The sequence below is a fragment of the Trifolium pratense genome, linkage group LG6 (genome assembly GCF_020283565.1).
Source record: "Trifolium pratense cultivar HEN17-A07 linkage group LG6, ARS_RC_1.1, whole genome shotgun sequence".
In the NCBI taxonomy this organism is placed as follows: Eukaryota; Viridiplantae; Streptophyta; class Magnoliopsida; order Fabales; family Fabaceae; genus Trifolium; species Trifolium pratense.
Window position 1 is genome coordinate 24,463,868 of NC_060064.1, and position 19,314 is coordinate 24,483,181.

General features: G+C 33.2%; 1 protein-coding gene across 1 annotated transcript; it reads left to right on the forward strand.

The window, feature by feature from the left end:
• Positions 1 to 1,449: 1,449 nt before the first annotated feature.
• Positions 1,450 to 18,090, forward strand: LOC123889683 (importin-11-like). Its single transcript, XM_045939130.1, has 24 exons — positions 1,450 to 1,932; positions 2,050 to 2,159; positions 2,334 to 2,406; positions 2,833 to 2,894; positions 3,255 to 3,396; positions 4,990 to 5,205; positions 5,355 to 5,421; positions 6,599 to 6,998; positions 8,027 to 8,174; positions 8,285 to 8,445; positions 9,231 to 9,330; positions 9,625 to 9,699; positions 9,819 to 9,953; positions 11,014 to 11,103; positions 11,981 to 12,163; positions 12,246 to 12,350; positions 12,971 to 13,129; positions 14,409 to 14,453; positions 14,559 to 14,780; positions 15,650 to 15,756; positions 16,134 to 16,190; positions 16,412 to 16,481; positions 16,582 to 16,825; positions 17,852 to 18,090. The coding sequence occupies exons 1-23, from the start codon at positions 1,792 to 1,794 to the stop codon at positions 16,741 to 16,743; spliced, it is 3,030 nt and encodes a 1,009-aa protein (XP_045795086.1). The 5' UTR covers positions 1,450 to 1,791; the 3' UTR covers positions 16,744 to 16,825; positions 17,852 to 18,090.
• Positions 18,091 to 19,314: the final 1,224 nt, after the last annotated feature.

Sequence of the window (19,314 nt, forward strand, 5' to 3'; positions counted from 1 at the left end):
ACAAGTTTTAATGATCACTACATAGTTTTGATCGATAAAAATGAAATTCTAAACATAAAACACATGTCATAGTATTTTTTTTTCATTGAAACAACCAACGAAGATTTATTAAATTTAATATAACATAAGACAAGAAACATAAATACAATTATAAACCACCCACAACCGTTTAGAATTGTTGCGACATAATTGTTTTAAAAAATGTAATTTAGGCACATTGAATTCTTTGCAACTTTGTGTAACCAAGCAACACCCCATAATAACTCATCTTACAAATCATTATCAACACATTAATCAAATTGAAAGACCTAAACCTAGAAACAAACAAAATATTAGATCTTTCTAATCTTATATCTTACCAATGCATAAAGCAATTTAAGTTAAAACTCTAAGGTACCTCGTGGTCGGTATGATGCATGGAAGAGGAGAAAGCAGACAGTATGGAGGCATCATTGTCTTTCCCAGAATCAGTGACAGGTGTAATAGCCCGACCCCTTTTCTACGTAATTAGTAGGCCATCCTTTTCTTATAAGGGTGCCAATACCCCCCCCCCCCCTCCCCCCTCATCATCTTCTACAAGTAAAAAACAAAGATTCTTACATTCTCATAGGAAATGTTTTCTCTCCCGACCCCCCATGATTCTTTTATACCCCCAATATTCCAATTTTGCCCTTGCAGAAAAATTATGTTCGCAGAAACCGAATTTTTTCTAGTGCAAATTCAGAGTAAAATTTGATTTTTAGAAACCGAAATTTGTTTTCAAGACAAAAAAAACTTCGGTTTCTACAAATCGAAGTTTTTTCAAGGATAAAATTAGAAATTCAGGGGATATAAAAGAAACACGGGGTCGGGAGAGAAAACAAACAACAAAAACATAAACAAGCAAATTGAATGAAAGTAAAATTCAAATTTTCCTATGTATACATTCAAATGATATAAATTTTGAATAAATACACCCTCTAGGCCTCATTATAAGAAAAAAATTATTTAGGTTAATATAATGTTTGATGTATCTAACCTATAATATTAATCAGATACATCAAACATTATTTGAATCTAAAAAGTAAATTTTTTCTTAAAATAATGACTAGAAGGTAGTGGTAAAAAAGACATGGGGTGCCAATACCACACCTCCCTTCACCATCTTCTACACGTAAAAAAACAAAGATTCTTACATCCTCATATGAGGAGCCCATTACTTCTTTAAGTCTACCCACAAATGAAAGAAAAACAACAACAAAAATAAAAAGGGAGATACTTTTGTTGTCCTACTGGTTACTCAAACACTGTCTACTACTTAAGTAGCGGACAACATTTTTACCCAAAATTTTTGATTTTATAACATCTGCTACTTAAATAGCGGATATGTAAAAAGGGCGCACGAGTATTTGGTAGGGTGGCAAAAATAGCCACCAAACAAAAACGAGCAAAATGAGTTGGCATCAAAGAGGTTGATGGTGCATTTTTGAATCTGAAACCCCTTTTTACTTCCATTAGCCTATACACCCCCATTTTGTACCACCCTCTGCAGCTAAATGCTTCAATTCAACCAAAGAGTCTCAAACCCTCTCAATCTCAAACACTCTTAAAAAAAACAACACACTTTTTTTCTTCTTTCTTCTATTCTATCTTCCTTCCATTTCAAAGTAACTATAATAATAATAATATTATATAAATAAATCGATAAATCCCTCTCACACCACCGAACACTGATTCATTTTCACTTTTCCATTTTCCAAGTTCTAACCAAAACGCAAACAAACAAACGGTTCTCTACGACGTCGTTTACCGATGGCGCTTTCGGTCTCCGACGTGGCGGCGATGTACTCGCTCCTCGCCAATTCCATGAGCGCCGATCATCGTCTCCGTGGTCCCGCTGAAGAAGCCCTTGCGCAATCTGAGTCTAGACGTGGCTTCTGCTCATGCCTCCTGGTACTTCTTTCTCTCTCTCTCTCTTAGGGTTCCGATGAACTTCGCATTGTGTTACTTGTTTCTTTGTTTTGTTTTGCTTTGTTATTGAGCTTTTTCTTTTGGTGAATGGAACTGTAGGAAGTGATTACTGCTAAGGATTTGGCGTCGCAAGTTGATGTGCGTTTAATGGCAACTGTTTATTTCAAAAACAGTATTAATCGTTACTGGCGCCAGCGTCGTGATTCTACGTAAGCGCTTCTGAATGTGATTTTATTGAGTATTAGCTTATTATATGTTCAGAGAAAAAAGTTGTAATCAAAATGCTGTTGAGAGTTTTTAATTTTTGGTGTGAAAATCAAGCTGGATTAAACATGCAGTGTGTAGATTGTAATGTGGCTTTTGTATTTCTTCCTTTTGTTCAGGGGAATTACCAATGAGGAGAAAGCGCATTTGAAGCAGAAGTTGTTGATGCACTTGAGAGAAGAGAGTGATCAGGTGTTTTTTTAGGACTGTGTTATGACTTGGATGGTGCTTGTTAGTGATTTCGTACTTTACTTGTTTGTGATTTTGACATTTTGTTTGGTACTTGACTTGTTAGTGCCTGTTACCACTACTGTCTCTTATGTCAAAATTAGTCACTTTGGTCCTAGAAATGGTCTCATTTAGCGATGGGTTGGATGATTTATAATCAATGCTGTTCGATTTGCACATGGTTCCAAGTTGTTTTGTCTTGTATGATTTTAAAATTCTAGATTCTTTGTCATGGTTTAGGTTAGAATTCATTGTAAATGATAGCCATCCACCCTCCAATTTGGTAGACTTTTAGTGTTTTATCGTATTTTATTTTACTGGCTATACGTTTTGAATTTGTCATAAGCTGTCGATATTTACTTCTATTTTCTTTTATTTTTTGAAATGCAGATAGCTCTAATGTTGGCTGTACTAATCTCCAAGATTGCTCGCATTGATTATCCGAAAGAATGGTACTTTTTGATGTTTATTTCTGTCCTGTCCAAGAATAATTGCTGTCTACAGTCTACACCATTGCCATTGAAATTTCAATTCCTCTTGTGTTTGCTTCTCTTTTTGTTTGTCTAGTTTGATTCATTAATTTGTGAACTCCTATTAGCATATACTGAAAGTCTAAATTGTATTTTTATGCATTAATTTTATTTGAGCAAATAATGTTTCAATTTGTAAGTTTTATCTGAGACGAGTTTTATTGACTTGCAAGGTGTTCTTTTTTGTTGCATAGATGCTATCATTTATATTGTCATTTGGTTTTATGATTTCTTCTTAATGCATGCTCTATGTATTGATATGCTAATGTAATGACTTCTCAGGCCAGACATCTTTTTGGTTTTATCTCAACAACTTCAATCAGCAGATGTTCTTGCCTCCCACCGAATCTTTACGATTCTATTTAGGACCTTAAAGGAGTTGTCTACAAAACGGCTTACCGCAGACCAGCGCAACTTTGCAGAGGTGTGATTCTGTATATTATTTTTTTTTTATTGCTTACGTTGTCTCAATCTTTGCATTTATGCTGTACATTTCAAAAATATAAAAATACCAACCATCATTATTCAATTACATGCAAACCTCTATAATTATTCTTATCCTTGGCTTTTTTAGTCTTCTAAAAAATTATTTTATTTATTACTATATCTTGTATGTAATTTGTAGGATTTGTTAGGAGAACATATCATTATACGTATTAAAAGTGCTGAAGCACAAAATATAGCAGAAATTGTGGATGGGAAGTCATAGCATTGCATCTAATTTTGTCCTACATGGTAAAAGATTATGCATGCGGGTGTTAATGTAGTAGTACTAACTTAGCCAAGGGTAAAAATAATCTTATATATAAAATCAAAGAATAACTTCACTTTTCTACATGATATAGCTTGAATGAATGGTGAGGTTTGTTCTATAAGTTCTACTTAATTCCTTTATATTTATATTTATATTTTTTCTAATTGGTAATATATTTCTAAATTATAATATTTAGAGGTAGAGGGTGACTTAAATAAATTATAAATGAAACTATGGAAAAGGGTTTATATTTTAATTGGTTTGTCATCAAACATGATACGTGATAGACTATGCGGTATCGTTTGATCTGCAGGCAGGGAAGGCTTATAGTGATTTTTTTCCAATCCAAAACATAAATGACGACAAGGATAATACAAAATGGCCACGAATCATTTTTTCATTAACATATTGACCTCGAGCATTACTGCCTCCATTTGTAACAAAACACTAGTTTGACCTGTTTGTGGCTCTCTGATAGCAAGCCTTGCTCATAGCTCCTACTAACTGGTATAAAATAAACTATATCTAATTATCCTCCTTTAGCTCCTAGGTTCTTGTCTTCACTCGTCCATTTAGTGAAAATGAATTGGATCACCATTAAGAGAAACTGCTTTCTAAGCATCTGACTGGGAGTGGTCATCATAAACCTGCCCACCTTCATTACCTAAGGGTGCATTTGATTTGAAAAAGGTAAGCATAGGACAGTACAACACAAGATAGAACAAACGTTTAAGGTATTGAACAACTTTTTTTTTTGTCTTGAACGATGTTTTGTGGACAAATGGCTATTTTGGCATTTTAGATAACTTGTACTTGAGACAAAAAATTGTCCAGTCCCTTGCCCCCCAATTTTTCCAGTCCCAAGAACAATTTTAAAATCAAACACAGTACAACTGAAGTAGTCTTGTCCAATCCCTTATTTCTTAGCATATCAAATGCACCCTAAGGTGAATAATTTTCTCTCCCCCATGCTATGAGACTGCGGGCTTTTTTGTTGGACCATATTTTAATTTTTTTCCCCACTAAGAATAATTGTCATTTTCCCTTATATAGACATATGTATTATACATGGTCTAACATCTAGACTCTTTTGGGGTTTATATTGCCCTCCTTTTATTGTTTTCCCCCAATGTTTTGAATCTTCCCTCTTCTGCCATTAAATTCTGCATCCAATTGATGTGATTTTTCTTGATTAAGATTACTATTCAATATCCTGTACATATTCTTTGAATAATTGAATACCTCAACCGATTTCTTTTGCAGATATCATCCCAATTCTTTGATTATAGCTGGCGCCTCTGGCAGAGTGATGTGCAGGCACTGCTGCATGGTTTCTCTGCTCTTTCTCAAAACTATAATTCCAATGCTGATGATCAGCATCATGAACTTTATCTTACATGTGAGAGATGGTTGTTATGTTCAAAGATCATACGACAGTTAATTATTTCAGGATTTCAAAGTGATTCCAAGTGCTTTCAGGTAATTATCTCTGTTTCGTGTTTCATTCTTTTTCTCTATTGTGATTGTGATTTCCATTTCTTGAAAATTTTATCACCTTTTTGTTTTTAGATTTTGAAGTTATTCAATACAAAATTTATGATGATGGGCCTGGTATTACTATTTTGTAGGAGGTTCGGCCAGTCAAGGAAGTCTCAACTGCTCTCTTAAGTGCCATTCAATCGTTTCTTCCATATTGTGAGACTGCTATTTCTTATGCATTTATGATTATCCATGTGTTTAAGTTAAACAATTGTATAATCTAAGTTGTTAAAAGTGAAAATGTTAAGAATCATTTGTGTCCTGGACAAGAATAAGTTTTTCATTATGAGCTAGATAGTATATTCTTTTGCGTGTCAAGTTCCTTATTTGTAAAATCAAATGATATTGTGTAATTTACACTTTTCTCTCTATTTATTTTCAACTGGGAAATTGATTATCCAAACATGATGTAGATAAAGTTTCTTATTAGCGCAGTAATGAAAGATTTGGTACCATAGGTCAACTTTTAGTCCCTTAGTATTGGATGTACTTAGGCACACACAAGCAATAATGTTTTATTGCATGCTCGTAAGTTGCTGGATGATATAGTTATGTTGGTGAATCGAGACGAGTAAGTTAGAAACTTTGGAGTCAAAGGGATTTTGTTGAGTATGAGTGTGACAGACAATATGAAATGCTCACAAGTTCAGTAAGATGTATATTAGCAATGTTTTGGAGGTGAATCACATCATTCCATTACTTGGATGATTTAAGTAGCTTGAATTCATTTTATGAATTGATAGGGAGATTGATATGGAAGTCACACACAGAAGTCAAGCTGGCCGGATGAAATGGAGAAATGTACTCGGCATAGTTTTTGCTTGCATACCTACTATCAAATTCAAAGGAAAGCCGTAAGACCGACATTTCTCAATGGTAGTGGTGAAGTGTCAATAAAAATGGGTGGTGAAGTGTCAATAAAAATGAAATAAGTAAATAATATAGCAAAAATGGATACTGAGGTGGATACTTAAAAGTGATATCTTTGTGACGGACAATGAAAATATACAATGACTACTGCCTCTTTAACCTGTCATAGTGGTTTTATTTGTAACACGTGTATCCACAAATATAACAATTATGTGTTTCTCAATTTATCTTTATCTTTCAGTAGTAATAGACAGTAGCTATATGCTATGTAGCGAGATGCCATGCTAAATATTGAACCTTTAAATATTTCCTTCCCTCCTCACTCTACAATGTCTAGTTCTCATATTGTTGGAAAGAAAACATAAATAGTATTTGTTCACTTTCTGTGCTTTTTCTTGTGCATAAAATGCTACTTATTTCTTGCTTTTAGTCTTACCTCTCGGGACGTTTTCTTTGCCTGCAGATTCGTCTTTTCAAAAGCAGTATCCTAAATTTTGGGACTTTCTAAAGAGATCATGTACCAAATTGATGAAAATTTTAATTGCCATTCAGGGAAGACATCCTTACTCCTTTGGGGATAAATTTGTTCTTTCATCAGTCATGGACTTCTGTTTGAATAAAATAACAGACCCGGAGCCAAATCTACTGTCATTTGAACAATTTCTCATTCAATGTATGGTGATGATTAAGAATATTCTGGAATGTAAGGAATACAAGCCAAGTCTTACTGGTCGGGTGGTGGATGAAAATGGAGTTACACTGGAGCAGATGAAGAAAAATATTTCCAGTGCAGTTGGCGGTGTTGTAACCTCCCTTCTTCCGAATGAGCGGATAGTTCTTTTGTGCAATGTATTGATAACAAGGTATTCACTTCGCAAGCTCTTCTTGACTTGTTTATTTGACCTGCATATTTCTTATTTTCTCAGCCGAGTAAGGTCTGAAGGCATGCCATATGTTTGTTTATACACAATTTTGTCAAATTTTACCAAAAATAAAAACATTAACACATACATATAGAACACTAGTAACACATACTAATTCAACATTTCAAATTATATAACTCCATAGGATTTGGATCCTCTAAAGTGTGTAGTGAGATAATCAAGGGTTTTTATTTTAACAACTCGTTATTTGTTATGATGTACCTACAATATCTACCTTTAATTTGTTAATTAATGGTTGATATTACTCACTTTACACAATTAATGGTTAAATAATGGATCCAACTCCATAATAATGCAAATTAGCGAAGTATATAGATAAGACCTTTCTACATAAAAAATCAAAACATAAGTTTGAAAAGCGAAAACATTTAAAAAAGAACATAATTATGCCTTCAAATGACCAATCCTCTTACAACATCATCAATATCATCTCCAACATTATCATCATCGAACACTTCCCTGGATAAAAAAGGTTCTTCAACATAATCATCAAGGACCTTCTGAACCAAAAAGATATCTGAAGTTGGATTACTTGATTTTTCAACTAATAGTTTGTTCAACTTCAATTTCTAATGACATAAACCAGGCCATTCATCTTTTATTCTTGCCAGTTATTTCTTCTCTTTGTATATGGACCTAGAAAATAAAAACCACAGTTTCAAATGATAGTGTGCAGTTCAGCAATGTTACTATCATGTAAGAGTCTGTGCACATATTCATTATGTTTGCATATAATTGATTGATTGAGTAGATGCAGATGTCTTAGAAGAATGTGAAATGTTTGTTTTGAAATTAACTAACTTTCTGTTGTTTATATACATTTTTCATGCTGACAAGCTACTGAGGTTCAGCTACATAATTTTCATTTGCATCAAGAGTCAGTTATAAATATCCTCATGATTATGCTCTCTATTTCCAGACTAAACAGTGCCCTTAGCTCCCAACAGGTATTTTGTTCTGACAGCAAGTGATTTGGAGGAGTGGTACCGTAACCCCGAGTCTTTTCATCACGAGCAGGATATGGTCCAGTGGACAGAAAAATTGAGGCCATGTGCTGAAGCTCTGTACATTGTATTGTTCGAAAATAATAGTCAAGTAAGTGACATTTGAAGATCACATGTTATCTTGTATTTTCTATGAGATATTTCAATGACTATATTGACTATAGACTAATATGTATGTGCAACCTTGACTGTTTAATTTAGCTGCTAGCTCCTGCTGTGGTTTCTCTTCTTCAAGAGACCATGAACAATTGCCCGACTACAGTGACAGAAATTACTTCTGTGTTACTTCTTAAAGATGCTGCCTATGGTGCTGCCGCTTATGTTTATTATGAACTCTCAAACTATCTGAGCTTTAAAGACTGGTGAGTCTAAACCTATTATGCTATCTATTATATTTGGTTACTTGTAAGATCCATATTTTGATTCTATTTAAAGAAAATGTATAGAAGTTACTAGAGATTGGTAGATAAGAAGCTCTCAACAAAGACAACAAAAAGAAGAAAGAAAACACTGGGAATTCCTAATAATTAGTTGGTGTAGCAGAGCTGTCCAGTCTCTTTTTCTATATAAATTACTTATCATGTTTAAAATCCGTGAGCTAAGCATAAAACGATTCTATCCTATATTAACTATTAAGTCAGAGGTGAAGCTACACCTTCGAAGATATAGGCATTCCTATCCAACCAAAAATAAAATGCCATAAACAGCACATTGCAACAAATGTTATTTTCCTTGTCATCAAACCCTTGAAAATAATGTCTAGAAGATGATCCAAGGACATACCCATCATTTACCAGAAATGCCAAAATGTCTATTCGCACTCAGATATGCAGATATGCACATAACACATAATTGGAGAGAGATATTTGCAACCTCAAACTGCAACAAATCTTAAGAGTTTACTTATTTAATGGTTCTGACTTCAGAGTTGCGAGATGGCATTTACAAGTGAGGGTAATCCTCACCTTCGAAGCTGGTTTTATAAGGTTGAGTTAGCCCCAACTCCCAATTCTAAGAAGAGTTATGTATATTTAATGACAGTTCAATTTTGTAGTTTATTATGTTTTTGATATTAGACTCTTCTTTTGTTAGGCTCTGCCTGGTGCAAAAAGTACTTTGAAATTCGTTCTAAATCATTTATTTGCAGGTTTAATGGTGCTTTATCGCACGAGCTTTCAAATGATCATCCAAATCTGTTTATTATTCATCGTAAAGTTGCGGTAATTTTGGGACAGTGGGTTTCTGAGGTATATAGTTGATTCGTTCCTTTGTGAGTAAATTTCTACATTTTCATTATTGATTTTACTCAAGATTTGGTGCATTGCTTTCTCTCACGACCTAAATTTTGCTATTCAAAACATGTACAGGTTTAATAATTTCAACGTAGATATAAGAACATGGTTATTATAGTAAAATTTATTTTTGAATGACATGGTTATTATAGTAAATAATTAGTTATTCTCTTGCTCTGTCTAAAATCTTCAAATAAGAAACACTCCATTTGTATTTACTATATCTTATGGCTTTTCTATTCTTCACAGATTAAAGATGATACAAAAAGGCCTGTATATTGTGCCTTAATCAGATTGTTACAGGGTAAAGATTTATCTGTCCGGGTACGTAACATACACATGTTGCTATTGGTTTTACTTCTGTTTCTCTGCTTGATCAATATATTTGTGCCTCATTATCATTGTTATTATTTCAATCTAACCATGCAAATTAATTTTTTTAGCTGGCAGCCAGTCGGTCACTGTGCTTACATGTTGAAGATGCAAACTTTTCAGAGAGGGAGTTTGTTGACCTTCTTCCTCTTTGTTGGGACTCATGTTTTAAGTTGTTTGAGGACGTTCAAGAATTTGATTCAAAGGTAAAATCTACTGCTATGCAACCTTTTCTTTTTGATCAAAAAGTAAATTCATTTAGACTGTTTGGGAAATGTGTAATAATGGGGGATGGATTATGGAAGGGAATAATCCTCTTCCGGGTGATTAATATTCATGCAGAGGAGAGAAGGGATATGGTGGCTGGGAACCATAACTGTTAAAACTTTCTATTGGTTCCCCTCCAGTCCAGAGTAGAGAGTGATGAATTGATTTCTTGGTGATGATGGTAATACAAAAGCAAGCAGAAGAGTTGGTATAAAATGGGTCGTATTTTATAATGGATGTGGCCTGTCATGTGATCCAACCTAAAAAGCATGTGGTTCAATTTAGCAAGGAATTTTCAAGGAGATTTTTTTGGGGAAGCAGAAGGTTGTATAGTACAAAATCTCATACCAATTATTTATGAAATATCGGCAACAATGAGGATTTGAGTCTGTCAGGATTAGGATTGAAGTGCTCAACGACTATTTGTTGAAATCTTCATCTATTGTGTTGAAGTTTTTAGTTTTTCCCTAGGATAGATGTAACATGTAGGTTTATAGTACGCATTAGGTCAAATCATGCCAAAGTTTTGGACTATTTCTGTTAACATTATTTTCTACTTGAGCATCTGGTCACAACAGACTATAGCTTACCTTAAATACTTTTTTGAAAAATAGGTATAGTAGTATATAATGATATTGGTTGATCCACGATGTCAACCTCACCAGATAGATAGACAAGGCTTGGATGTTGTTGACTGCTTGACCTTCTTTAGTATCATAATTAACTGTTACAGGGGGGCTTGATTTTGGAGTTTTTTTTATTGGTTTAGCTGTTTCTATCTTTGGCCGGTAGAAATCCCACTTATGCATTACATTTGATCCAGCTGGGTACCCTTTCTTTGGGCATTCTTTTAAATATTTTTTTTTTGGTAGATATCTAGAATTAAGTGAATGTTGGCAATATCAAACACATGTAAATAGTATTCTAAATATGAATTTTCTTTCCAAATTGTCCCATTAGTGAATTGTAGTTGATATTTTTCTTAATATGTTTTTTCAGGTTCAGATTTTGAATTTGATCTCTACCCTTATAGGACATGTTAGTCAAGTTATTCCATTTTCAAACAAGTTGGTGCAGTTTTTTCAAAAGGTAACGGAAACATGATTTTCTTCTATTTTTTGTCTACTATGGTTTGTTCATTTAATGCTTGGTTAGGCTCACAAGAAAAGAAGAGGTGTATAATGTTCAGTTCTAAAGATTCTCATGCAACTCAGCATAATGTTCATAACATCAAAAATTTAAAGCTAGAAAGATTTTGATAGAAACTGGTACCAAGATACGAATTAATAGTAATATTACAATAGGTTCCCAAGAAATTCGAGAGTCTTGGTTCTCTCCCTTCCAAGAATTAGAGAGCTTGGTCTCTCCCTCCCAAATAACCACTATCTAATATTCCGAATAATCCACAATATCCTGCAATTTCCCTTTTATTCACACACAATCCATAACTAACTAAATAACTACTTATTATATAATATTAATAACTACCATAACTGCTATTGTGAAATGTAGTATTTATTTAATAATAAGAATCTAACAGCTTTCTAGGCAGTAAGACAATTTTTTTTATACTTTATTGTTCAACTAATTCTGGTTAACCTGAGTCAGTAGCAAAGGAGGTTGAAGGGGGTTAGGATCCTCTCCATTTTCCGTCTCCATTACTATAGTTTTCAAGAGTTTTGAAATGTATGGAAAATAATTGGACCCACCAAATATCACATTATTATATTTATATTCCCAAAACTTTGATAATGGATAAAATGGAAAGGATCTTGACCTAGAAATTAGTATATTTGAATTAATGGATTAAATTAAATTTAAACTTATTGACATGTTTGATCACATTCTTATTTGGTTTTTACCCCTGAAAGTGATAATGATAGAATAGCAGGAGTAGCTATAATTAAACATCAAGCTTAGCAAATTTGAATTTTTCTTATTTATCTATTGCTTATGTTATGGTAAGGTTTGGGAGGAATCTGCTGGTGAAAGTCTACTACAGATTCAGCTTCTGGTTGCTTTGAGAAATTTTGTGATTGCACTTGGTTATCAATCACCCATTTGCTACAATATACTACTGCCACTTCTGGAGAATGGAATTGATATTAATAGTCCAGATGAGCTCAATCTTCTTGAAGATAGCATGCTGGTAATGTTTTGTTTTAACTAATTAGTTGGATACATTTTTGTGAGAGAATATATCATGAAAATTCTAATGCACAACCTTTCAGTTATGGGAGGCCACACTTTCCCATGCTCCATCAATGGTGCCTCAATTGTTATCGTATTTTTCACGCCTTGTGGGGATTATGGAGAGAAGCTTCGACCATTTGGAGGTTAGACTTGACTCCGTACAAATCAATTTTAAATTAACTCTAGGTCTTTGTTTTCAAAAGAAAGATGGTGTGTGTGATAGTGGCTTTTGGATGAAATATTATTGTAACGGTTTCAGCATAGACGGTTGTTGAATTGAGACAACTGTTTCAAACACTTGTGTTATGTGCCGTACATAATATTTGAATTAATTCGACTTCAAAATTTCTTCTGTTTCTAGTTCCCCTTCCTATAACTATTTTCGCATATATATAAAGAACATAGTTGATTTTATTGCATTGTGAATGTGTTCGTATCTAATATATATTGAACTCAAATTAGTGTAGTTTTGTGTTAGTTTCCAGAGAACTCCACTTGCATCTAGATTTGTGTGGCATAATGCAAAAAATATTTAATCATTCCGTTCTGTATTTGATGTAGATGTTTCAATATTTCAGCTAAGAGTGTCCCCTCTGCTTTTTGTGCTATGTTTATCTGCTTGAAACCTTCGTTTCACCTATGGCCGTTACTGTTACATATTCATGCTGATTTATTTACACCCTTACTATAGCAGCACATTTTTATTGACCTTATTTTAATATCTTGGTTAATTGTTTTTACATTCTCTTCATCTGAAGTGCAGGTTGCAGTGAACATAATTGAAGATTACATAATTTTGGGTGGAAATGACTTTCTAAGCATGCATGCAACAAATATTGCTAAAATTCTTGATTTAGTTGTTGGCAATGTCAATGACAGAGGTCTACTTTCTGTTCTTCCTGTCATTGATATCTTAATTCAGGTATGTTATTCCCATCTCATCAATTGTTACTTTCGGTATTTAAGTTTTCGTGTAAAGAGTTATAGCTTTTGGATGAAGATAGAAAAAGAGAGAAAAATGATAATAACATTGAGTATATTATTGATAGGCCGTATATATATTCTATCATCATTGTATAGGCTAACTAAATTGTGTATTTAGAGTGAGTAGGATATTTGTGATCGTCTAGTCAAAAGAAATACAACAACCTAATTCAGACTTCAATTTATGCTACTAACTACGTCAAGTACTAATACTCATAGTACAAGCACAACTTGTCAACAATTTGACTTTGACTTACAACGTAGTAACTCTGAAATCTTCTATAACCTATATTCCCCCTGCTCTTATCCACAAGCTTTTAATTAAATTCTTATTAGGTGATTTTGTAGGTCCTAGCTTAACTTGCAAATTTATTACTGACATCAGGGGTGGGCCCAAGTATAGTGAAATTGGGGCTGTCACCCCCTCATGCAGTTTGTTTATACTGTGTTCCTATGTTTAAAATAAATATTCACTCCACATGATCGTTAAACTTTTATTTTCCATTTATTATTTATTTTCCATTTGAATAAATATTCCCCAGTATTTGTTGAGACATGAATCTCAACTTTTTATAAGTTGGTTACAGCAATTTTTAATTCACACCAATTCCGTTTATACAACCATCAACTTGTTATATTCCTTTAAAAGAATTACCAGCTATCACTTTATGTAAAATGTAAAACAAGTCCTGATAAGTTGAATAGAAATAAGGATCCAACTCCTAGTAGTAACCCACTTTAAGAGTAATGAGAGTAATGTCAACCCACTTTAAGAGTAAAGTGAGCAATGTCAACCACCTGTATTATAAACTAGAGGTGTTTTAAATATCAATTCTTGATTTTTACACTTAACCTTCCATCTCACCTCTGCTCTTACATCTCCTATGACCTTTGTCAATTTCTCTCCGTTCTCTAGTTCACTCTCTCTGTTCTCTCATTGAGTTCTGTCCACTTCTTAGATGTTTAATTATATTACACAATTTTTTCTATTTATATTATATTATCTACTCCCATAGGCCGCAGTGCCATCTGATGTTATGGCAGATTTTTGCCTTCTTGCCATGAACTGCATCAATTCATAAATCCCTTTGCTATTCATAAATTCCTTTGGTTGTGTCTTAATTTTGAAGGTAGCATTATTCTGTACCTTTTTATCATAACATGATTTTATTGAATCCTCAAAAACAGTATGTTTATTTTATTTTTCTTCTTTACAGTGTTTCCCCATGGAAGTGCCGCCACTTATTAGCAATACATTACAAGTAAGTCTAGTTATATACTTGCAGCATATGTGTGTTCAACTTATGGCTTATAGTTAAAAATCTATAGACATAATTTCAACTCTTGTATCATGTTATTTTCTGCAGAAATTAATTGTCATATGTTTGAGTGGAGGAGATGACCGGGACCCCTCTAAAACATCTGTTAAAGCATCTTCTGCTGCCATCCTGGCAAGACTTTTGGTGATGAATACAAATTCACTTGCCCAATTAGCATCAGATCCATCTACTTCTCAACTGCTTCAGACGGCATCTATCCCAGTTCAAGAAAATATACTTCTTTGTCTGGTTGACATTTGGGTTGATAAGGTGAGTGTGGTGCTTGTTTGGGTTCTCCATATATTGCATATTTGTATCTTATCTGTGCTTGGACAAACCTTAGAAAACAATTTTCACATTTGACTCTTAACCAATGTTATTGTAGCATAGTATATGTTGCTGTTGTTGAAATATATTGCCGCTGTTGATCCTTATTTTTTCCAAGAGACCCTGTTGTGTGATTAAAGGTCTGTTTGTTACAGATTAAAAAAAGGGTCTTGCTAATGTGTGCCCTAAGGGCACATGTTAAGGAATCCAAAAGTAAAATTCTTGTTTTGGAAAATACAACACTTTGACTTTTGAAAAGTGAAATACACAACTTTTGAGAAGAATTTTTCTATATTAAGTAGCTTATCATGTGCCCTTAGGGCACATTTTAGCTTTTGCCTTAAAAAAATAGTGATTTTGATGTAAAATAATTTAGAGATTAGTTTTTAGAGTTTTTTAGAAAAGTTGAATTTACTTTGTGTTTGTTTATTATAATAAAAATCACTTTTATTAAATAAAATAATCTTTAGTTTGTTTGGATACAACTTATAAAAGTGATTTTTTTAATTACAAATAACTTTCTTCTTTTAATATTTCTTTTCTCTCTCCTCTAAAAAAAATCTATTATTTTATAAGCTACTCTTAGTAGCTTCTCATTTTTAGCTGTTTTCTGATTATTTTTAACTTCTGATTATTTTTAACTTCTGATTATTTTAAAAATCTATAACAAACAGATGCAAAACAATTAAAAGTAATTATTTTTATAAAAAAAGTGATTTTTTTTCTAAAATAAGCTATAACAAACGGTCTCTAAGACACACCGTTTCACAATATTATGCATCTGTTTTCTTATTCAACATATGATTTTCCAGGTAGATAATGTTTCTTCCATCCAGAAGAAGACAATTGGCTTAGCCCTCTCAATAATTCTGACATTAAGGCTGCCTCAAGTTCTTGACAAACTTGAGCAAATTTTAAGGTACTAATTACTAATACCTTTAAATATTATACTCCATTCAGACTCGAATATAAGCAAAAGAACAAGTCTTATATGGTGGACTCACATATAAGCAAATTTCAATTCCACCATATTTAATGTTCTCATTTCAAAAATATCATTTACATTTTATTAGTATTCTCAGAATACAAGTTTTCATAGAAAATTAAATGAAGAGATGGTGTAATTTGGGGAATACAATTATTTTGTTATTATATCAAGAAGATTAATGATGTTAACTAACATCTTAATTACTTTACTATTAGTTATCTTTGCTTATATATAATTACAAGTCCAAAGGGAGTACGTTTTGTGCAAATAAGGGAGAAAATGACCCCTATATATGTATTGTTGTGCAGTGTTTGCATTAGTGTAATTCTGGGAAGAAATGATGACTTGGCAGAGGAAGAGTCCAGGTTAGGTTTTTGTACTTGTTATATTATCCTTTTTTTCGCACTTCATTAAAGATTAGTCGGGGCTTGGGTGGAATCTTGATCAGCTTCCTCTTAGTTCGATAACAGTTAATATTAGTTCCAAAAGCAACCGACATTTAGACTCTCAGTGTTTTCCCTATTTTTAAATGTCAAGCATCATGTTTTACAAACATAATTCTTTATGTATGTGTTCTCAATAACAGTGGTGACATGAGCTCCAGTACGTCTCCTGATGAGGGCACTATTCCTAGTAAAGAATTCAGGAAAAGACAGGTAAGTTATTATGAAAGCTATATCGAATATCCATTCCGGAATGGTGTGTGTCAATATTGTATGAATAACAAATTTATGCATTTGTTTATTTTGTCTATAGATCAAATTATCAGACCGTGTAAATCAGCTGTCACTTGAGGACTCTGTGAGAGATAATCTACAAACATGTGTTGCCATTCATGGGGAATCTTTTAATGCTGCAATGAGCAGTATGCATCCATCTGTGTTTGCACAGTTAAAGCAGGCATTAAAAATGCCATAACTGGGTGTGACATTTTTGTGATCTAGTGGTGCTATGTGCATGCTCTCGGTCCTTCTGTTTATAGATTCATACTTCCTATACGGTATAGTTCCTCATTTTTACCTTTGTGGCTTTTCTATTTGATTCCCTCCCACCCCCCAAATTCTCTGATGTTTCACGTTCCTTAAAATCAATCACATACGTTGTTCTTTGTTTTCATTAACCCTAGAATGATACAAGAAAAAAGATTGATATGATACCTGCATACTGAGTGTCAAATTGTAGGCTTATAAACTAAAACGTTCCAGATGTACACTTTATTTTCCATCAGCAAATGAGAACTTATAGGATATGAAGCTTGAGAGAGTGAGAAGAGTTTTTTAGAAAACACAATTGACATGTGCTATATTAATGTGGGATATGATTAGGAGTTTGATTGATCCTCCCTTCCAATTATTAAGAGATATATTCTCTTTTTTATTTATTTATTAAGAGATACTACTCTGTCCCAAAATATAAGGGAAAATTGGTCAAAGAAAGTTGATGTATTTGGTTAAAAATTTGGACTAGATACATCAACTTTAGTTGACCAATTTTCCCTTATATTTTGGGACGGAGGGAGTATATTATTTTTTCTTAATTATCAAATTAAGAGATATATTTTTGTGAATAATACACTCCTTTCAAACTTCCAATACAATATATTACATAGTATCAGAGCTAGGTTTTCATATAACTTCTTTCTCTGTGATTTACTTGAGAAAAAAAAATTAGGTGCATTTCTGTAGTTACTTTGTGTTTTTCACTTAAAATATTCATACCTACCATGGTTTCCTTAAATCCACAATTTCTCAAAGTTTGTTGTAACCACAAAAGGTGTATTTTAAGTTAAGAACAACACGAAAAACACCTAAGGAAATGCACATAAGTTGTCATTTATTTAATGAATTGGTGATTTATATAAAGTTTCCACCTTTTTTTTTATTATTTCTGTGGCATTTCAATGACAAATCAGATTAAAAATAATATTAATTTACTATGATTATGTGGAATTATTTCTATGGAATAGTTTTTACTAACAAGTTCCTTATCCAGTTGCATCTAACATGTTAATAAACTCTTTTTGCAGGGTGATGTTGAAGCTTGTTACTTTGGCTGATGATTTTTGATACATCTTTTTAAAATTGCAAGGTCGTGGTTTTTGCCCCCATTCATTTTTACTTGTCTTTGCCCCTTTGCAGCGTGAAACTTTGTAAATAGGATGTTGCTCCTTTATTATTTTTATATGAAAAAAAGGAGTAGCATTGAGTCCAGTATTATTTACTTTGTTGAGAAGAATGGCAGTAAAATGTAAAATGTTCTTTTGTAGATGCTGTTTTTGGATGCATTCGGATGTGTAGTGCAAACTTTACCGATTCTTTGAATTGCATGTTCTACATCCAACCCAGTAATTGATTCTCATACATCATTTTTTTTTTACTCAATTCTCATGCATCATAGCATCAGTGTTCAGTGGCTTCTTAAATTAAAACATCAATTTATTGAACCCTGACTCATGAAAAACTTGAGAAGGCGATGTTGTATATCTAGATGTCCTTTAATAAACTTCATTGTGACTAAATGAACTTTGTACTTCACCCTTTTCCCTCACCAGGGCCACCCCTTTGCTCCCCTTTCCCTTCTGCCCCCTTACATTCCTACTTCTACAGTGATTTTTTTCTCTTTCCTTCTTCCACCTTTCACTTCCACTCGTGATTTATTTGAAGATTTGTTCTCTTTAGAATCCAAGTCAACTCACTGGACTGTTTAATTAGAACAAGACAATCATCTTTCAAAAGACTTGCTTAGAATGCAAAGTTAGACATTGCAGTAATCTCATCAACGGCAAGGTTTACAATTTTAGGTACAATATTTGATTTTGCATTAGTGGGAGAATTATGGGGAGCATCCATATATTAGCTCATGTTAATACACACCTTTGGATTAATTAATTACTACATGACTATCATATTAGCTCTCTGAGATGTCAGATGTGTTTGTCTGGCGTTACCTTAGTTGACAATTGAGGGGTACTATGATTTGTCCACAATACTGAGGATCGCTTTATTGGCTGATTCAACCTGTCCATTAGTTTATGGTGTTAAACAAAAGTCGATTTAAGTTTAATGCCCAGTTCATTATCTGTGTTAATAACATATGGGAGTTCATATCGGCAAACAATGCCTCTCCATATGAAACTTCACATTCTTTCAACGATGACTGTGAATAAAGTTTCACCTTCTATCCACTTTGAAAGTAATCTATTACTACCACAATAAACTTAAGCTGACTTGGTGTCAATAAGAATGGTTCCATAATATCTAGTTCCCATGTGTTGAAGGGCCAAACTGTGATTACCTAGTGAATGACCACAGGTGGTTATCATTTATGAACCTCTAGCTTTTGTCAAATTTCTGGAAAGTTTCTTTGCAATTTGCCACCATGCTAGACTTATCATATTCAAAGTTGAGTATCTTTGTGACTAAGGCCATTGTGCTGCAATGATTTCCACAACCTCCCTAGTATACTTCCTTTTGCTCCCTATTCATCTAA

What these genes read in the sequence shown, in the direction of transcription:
- LOC123889683 (XM_045939130.1), top strand. Translation starts at nt 1,792, where the DNA reads ATGGCGCTTTCGGTCTCCGACGTGGCGGCGATGTACTCGCTCCTCGCC. An exon ending in TGCAATGTATTGATAACAAG is followed by an intron (nt 6,999 to 8,026) that starts GTATTCACTTCG and finishes AGCTCCCAACAG; the next exon opens with GTATTTTGTTCTGACAGCAA. An exon ending in GAAGCTTCGACCATTTGGAG is followed by an intron (nt 12,351 to 12,970) that starts GTTAGACTTGAC and finishes TCTGAAGTGCAG; the next exon opens with GTTGCAGTGAACATAATTGA.